General features: G+C 35.9%; 1 protein-coding gene across 1 annotated transcript in view; it reads right to left on the bottom strand.

Annotated features, from left to right (window-relative positions):
- Positions 1–628: 628 nt before the first annotated feature.
- Positions 629–5,988, bottom strand: part of DECR1 (2,4-dienoyl-CoA reductase 1) — a 28,012-nt gene continuing 22,652 nt past the window's right edge. The window contains exons 6-10 of the mRNA XM_009275497.2: positions 5,442–5,541; positions 4,071–4,143; positions 1,859–2,005; positions 1,477–1,539; positions 629–1,367 (exon numbers count right to left, since the gene is read on the bottom strand). Of these exons, the coding sequence (XP_009273772.2) occupies positions 1,308–1,367; positions 1,477–1,539; positions 1,859–2,005; positions 4,071–4,143; positions 5,442–5,541 (443 nt within the window). The 3' untranslated portion in view covers positions 629–1,307. The remainder of the gene's footprint in view (positions 1,368–1,476; positions 1,540–1,858; positions 2,006–4,070; positions 4,144–5,441; positions 5,542–5,988) is intronic.

Genomic DNA, 5,988 nt, shown 5'->3' with positions numbered 1-5,988 from the left:
CCCTCCTTCTTCACTGACCTTGGTGTCTGCAGAGTTGTTTCTCTCACATATTCTCACTCCTCTATCTGGCTGCAATTGCCTAGGTTTTTTTCCCCCCCCCTTCTTAAATATTTTATCCCAGAGGTGCTACCACCATCGCTGATTGGTTCGGCCTTGGCCAGCGGTGGGTCCCGCTTGGAGCCGGCTGGCATTGGCTCTATCGGACATGGGGGAAGCTTCTAGCAGCTTCTCACAGAAGCCACCCCTGTAACCCCCCGCTACCAAAACCTTGCCACACAAACCCAACACAACCTGTTAATTTCTTTGAAGAATTCCATCCATCCAACTACAACCCCCTAATATGGAAAATGTAATAATACTAAGAAAGGGACAGCAATAAACATTGTTTGATTTTTGTTTGTTGTTTTTAATCACCTGCTTATTTGGGATGGATAAACTGACTAGATTCAGAGGTAATGCCATCTTAAAGCTTCTTTAGTACCAGTCTGTGAATGCAAATGAAACCTAGGGATTTCCATAAATCTCAATCAATGAGGTTTCAACGCTTTCAGTCTGAATTTACTGATGTCCTTTACTAGTCTTAAGTAAAACACTTTTTATTGAGACTCCCATAGTCACACACACATTAATAGCAAATGATTTTTAGTTTCTCATTTTCAAGAACATTAACTTAATCATGACAATGAGCGAGCTCCTTAGAAAGGCACTGCCAGTCCTTAAATGCCATTTTTAAAGTTCAGTGTAAGATAATTAACAGACTGAAAATGTCAGCACAAGATGAGACCAAGATGTTTACGTATTTCAAGATTTTATAAGCAACCACAGGAGTTACATCCTATCTCAGTGTATGTAGTCCTGCTGATAACTTGAAACTTTGTTATTTGCAAGTTTAGGACTTACTACTGAAGTGTGAAGATTAGGACTTATTTCTTAGTTTTTCCTCAGATTAACAATTATATTCAGTTATGATAGTGCTAAAATGCTACTGGAATTACAACATTAAGAGACATATATCTGAGAAACAAAAAAAATCCTCTGAAATATTAAAAAAAAAGCTATTGTAGACCACGCATGGCTATATAAGACATCATCTAAAGAACAGTAAAATTTCAGTCACTACTGGCAACAGATTAGATTGTAGATGGGAAAAACATACATGCTATATTCAAAATACGACAATTTCAAAATATTTTATTGAAATCAGCATACAAAAGATTTTGAAGGCTATTTCTCAATTGGTTATTTCTAAATATTCATGAAAAAGTAGTGGTTCATTTCCAAAAATCTCCACCACACAGTTATGTACTTTAAGAGCCTTTTGTTTTTCTAATCATTGCTTCCATCATATCCCACTGCTCTTTGGTAACCTAATTGGTAACCTAATAAAAGAATAGAGCGTTTTATTGGAATTCTTTATAATAATTACACATCTAAGTATTTGTTTGAATGTAAAATAGCAAGCAAGGAATTTAATACCTTCTTCAAATCATTGAATTCTCCTGCCATAGAAACATATTCTCCACCATCCATTCTAATAACCTAGAAAAAGCATAAGCAGTGTATTTAACAATAGTGGGTTTTCTGTAGCATTCCCTTGTTATGAACTGTGAAACTAATTTTTATTGATTTGGATCAGAAAAACCCATGTTCAAAATAATGTAATTCAATCATTTTTAGAAGTTCTTTTTAAAGGTAGTAACTATCATGCATTACAATTAAAAGAGTAACAATGCTTTAAGAGTAAGAATTTCAAAGTAACAGTTTTTGTTTCATTTCTGAAACCAGGGCTTTAAAAAATACCAGCAAAACTCAGACCATCATCAGGTTAATTGTATAAACAAGATCAATTAAAACTTACTGCTCCATTAATCCAGCTTGCGTAATCACTGCAGAAATAGGCAGCAAGATTTGCAATTTCTTCTACAGTTCCAAGACGGCCACAGGGAATCCTCTCAATAATTTTCTTCTCAAACGAGCCTGTTGGGTCAAGGCGGCTAAAAGCACCCTGAGAATTAAGAGACACATTTGGCAAAAAAACCGAAAAGTTGTATCAGAAAATAAAATCCAACGGAGATTTGACTCTGCATAAACAATACGGAAGTTAACATTTGTGAGTAAGCTGTCTACACCATCTTTGTCAGTAGGATGAAAAAGAAGTAGGGAACAGAATTTACCCCTGTTGCACTGATATGCATCTAGTGAGGGTGGTAAGCTGGAATTTAACATGTTTGGGATAGTCACCCACCATCTATCTATGAAAAACAAAAGGGGTTAATAATCTTTGTTTCCCAAACACCTTTGATAAACATTTGAGGAAATAAGCAAGACTCAAAATTGCTGCATGGACAGGGGAGAGGAACAAGGAGAGAAGAGGAGCAGGAAAAGTGACAGAAAAATTATACGTGACACAGAGTAAGTAAACCTGAAAAGGGAAAAAAAAAAATTAACTTCGGTTGAATTGCACCAATGGCTAGAACTCAAAGTCACCGGAAGCTTTAGTATTTGAATAGCTTAGAATGGCATTGGAAACAGAAGGATTTTTGTTCTTCCTGGCTCCTCCACAAGGAAACAACCTCCTCAGCCAAAATCAGAAATGTATTAGTAACATTCATGTTAAGTTACTGAAGTTATGAGAGTTAAAGCACACTGTGATTTATGTAATTGTGGCTGTACTCACGCCATTTAAGTCTTCTATTGCCATGTTTTTAGATGCCAGCGTATCAGCTTAATGGTATTGCGCTTGTACGCTTTTTTCTTTTCCTATCATGACTTACAACAGTGTTTTTTAAAGACATGGATGTAGCCCCTAAGGCAGAAAGCCTCGATTTTGCAATATGCTGTTTTAAGTAAAGCCGGTCTGCCTTTTTATGCTTTCAGGGAAATTTTAACCTGGAACCAGTATGACAAATGTAGTACTTTATTAAGAACACACAGTATCTCAAGTGGGATATATGCTATTAGTTTAAATCAGAAACATTAACAAGAGGTAGAAATATTGACATTTAAAGCAGTTAACTTGCCAAAAGTTATGCGAATCTATAAATTAAAGTGATCTTGCCACATGATGAAGTGGATGCCATAAGTTTGTATGGATTCAAAAAGGAACAGGACAAACTAAAGGAACAAAAAAATCCATCGATATGATTACACTATGAAGAGATATCAACTGTATCAAACTCCCTGGGCCATAGACTGCCAGAGGCTGGAGACATAAAGAAGAAATGTCATTAAATGTTTTTCTTCTACTCTTGCCTAAAAATCCACCAGATACAAGGCCTGGAGGACTTTTGGTCTGATCCTGTAATGTTGTTTCAGCATTCTTATAACTCTGCTGATCTGCACCCCTACTCCCAAAACAACAGCAAAACCAACCGTGAAACATTTTACAGGTAGTAGTAATACCATTATTAGCTGTTACTGCTCATAATTGTAATATTTTGATTCAACGTGAAACGGATCCTCCTCTCTCCTCCTTCAGGACTGCTTTCTTTTTTCTTCCTGTTCCAGCTGGTCTGGATTACTTCCTTCAAACCCTCCAGTCCTCCTTTTCACTCATATTAAAACTTCATATTTCCTTGCTGAATTAGTTTTTCCTCTTTCTAGTTTTGTGATTTTCAGCAAAACTAGTGAGATTCTGTTCTCATATACCTAAAAGAGATTCTGAAATTTTGGAATTGATGAGATGTTTTGTTTAAAAATTAGGAGTTCAGGCAGAAATAGGCACTTTTACTCCATCAAGTGTAAGAACTCACTTCACTTGACAAACTAGATACATACAGTTGATAAGAATCAACATTAAATATTTTGATACATCATTTCTTTGAAACACTAAAAAAAGATTTCATTTATATTAATGTAGTAGAAGGGGCAGTGGCAGGTTTCAGAAGTTCAAGAAATTCTATTTTACCAAAGAATTATTGAGAGGTAGTGTGTTCAATATTCCAGCACAGTCTTGACTACCAAGGAAATCATACTTGAATTTAACAGTTACAGAAAAGGTTAGACTATCTTAAAGTTAAGTCTGTACTACAAAGCATATTCAAGGCTGTGTTCCACTTCATGCTATGTACCTTTGTTTTTATTGGACCTGGTTGAATCACATTGAATCTCATCCCATATTTACCCCATTCAGCCGCAAGAGACCTAAAAATTCATTAACAGAATGCATCAATATTTTAAACACAATATTTTAATAATGCTATTCAGCAAAAAAAAAAATACTTAAAACTGAATCCAATGTGTAAATACCAGAATTTTCCTGAAACAGGCATTTCTACTTAAGAGGTTTTTTTGTTCTTAACAAAAACATTTTGGAGAAGGAAAAAAAAAAATCACATTCACAAACAGAGGAATATTGATTTAATAGATGCATCATAGACAAAGCAACATTAAGGAGCAATTCTTTCTCCCTCACAAATCATACAGATGATTTTGGCACCTAAACTCCTTGACTAACAACTGTTAGGCCACCATCTTTCTCTCGTAATTTAGACTATCCCGCAAGTATACATTTCTAACATTTTCAACATAGCTCTCATATTAGATGTTTTGAAATAACACAAAACGGAGGTTACATTCTAAAATGGGACCAGTAGAATAATTTTGCTTTATGGCAATATTTTCTCTGCATAAGCAGTACTTCAGATAGATTCACTATGGTGAACGAATTAGCTGGGTCATAAAGTTTCTGAAAAGTACACACTTCAGTTGCACCTCTATAGAACAGAAATCGAAACCATCACTCATTGCCTCATTTTTTCCTGGATAAAGAATTCTAGTTACTAAAAGGCTGCCAAACTGTTCAATTCCTTCTGCCAAAGTGCAGAGGAGGATCTATTTGCTATGAAGGACTGTCCTATAGTTAATAATGATTGTTTGCTAAGTAACATGGATACGTCACGATACTGTTTTGAATTAAGTATAACGGCAGATCTTAATTTAAAATAGTGATAGGAAATAAATTTCTTTATGAAACTAAATAGGTGAAGCAGCAGTATACTCCACCCAAATACAAGCACTTCTTTTCTTGAGACAAAAGAAAGTGGAAAGCACTATAGACCTCATACAGCTCCCCTAATAACTGTCTTTAAGTGCTGGTTCACCTATGAGAATGCAAGAGAATCTGATTATCGAAACTCTGTAATTGAAACTTTTGAACTTGTTATTGCCAAAAGAAGTAGTTCTACTTGTCCTTCTCTTGTCCTTGTGACAAAAACCATCCACTCATCCTTGTGATAAAAATCATCACAGTAATAGCAGTGAATACTTCCTTCTGTAAGGAGCTGTCAGTATACTATTTTCTTGCTAGGATACTGGAGACTAGAAGGTTCTCTTATGATACAATGGAACAGGAGGACTATACCAACTAGCTCCATTTTTATAGACCAATATGTATCTCAAGGATGTGAAAAGCAGAACACACATTTTGCTATATTACTCACTTGCTCATTGCTTCTACACCAGCTTTGGCAGAGGCGCTCGGCAACACAAATCCCGAACCACTCTCTGCATAAATTGTTGTAATAGCCAGGAATGCTGCTCCTGGAAGTTGCAAAAACATTAAAAAAAAAAACCACATCAAACAAACAAAAAATGCATGAAGATCAAACTCTGAAATTAAGGTAAAAAGCAGCCTCAGTGGTACAGAATTTTGCAGCTCAAGTGTTAGGGATGCCACTTCACTCTGGGTTGTAAAAAGGTATTTTGAAAATCTAGTCTCGGAAGCTTTGCTTTCAAGCCTTTTTATTTCAATTCTCTTTTCCATGAACATTAAGAGTTGTTCCATGTAAGTGTAAATAGCTATTGATTAGGCTCCAAACGCCTAAACCCTCAGACTTCTACTGATAATTTACATGTGCCAATCAGTTTAACTGGCGTGAAGGCCTAAGATCTTACAGTGTCTTTTTAGAAGCTGCCCTAGCCTAGTAGCCACTAACCAGGTAATTTGTCCTAATTTCATCAATTCCTGGCTGGGGGGGGGGGGGATCA

Source organism: Aptenodytes forsteri, unplaced genomic scaffold (genome assembly GCF_000699145.1).
Source record: "Aptenodytes forsteri isolate BGI_AS27 unplaced genomic scaffold, ASM69914v1 Scaffold208, whole genome shotgun sequence".
Classification (NCBI taxonomy): Eukaryota; Metazoa; Chordata; class Aves; order Sphenisciformes; family Spheniscidae; genus Aptenodytes; species Aptenodytes forsteri.
Note: the sequence above shows the minus strand (reverse complement) of the source record. Positions and strands in the feature narration are given on the sequence as shown.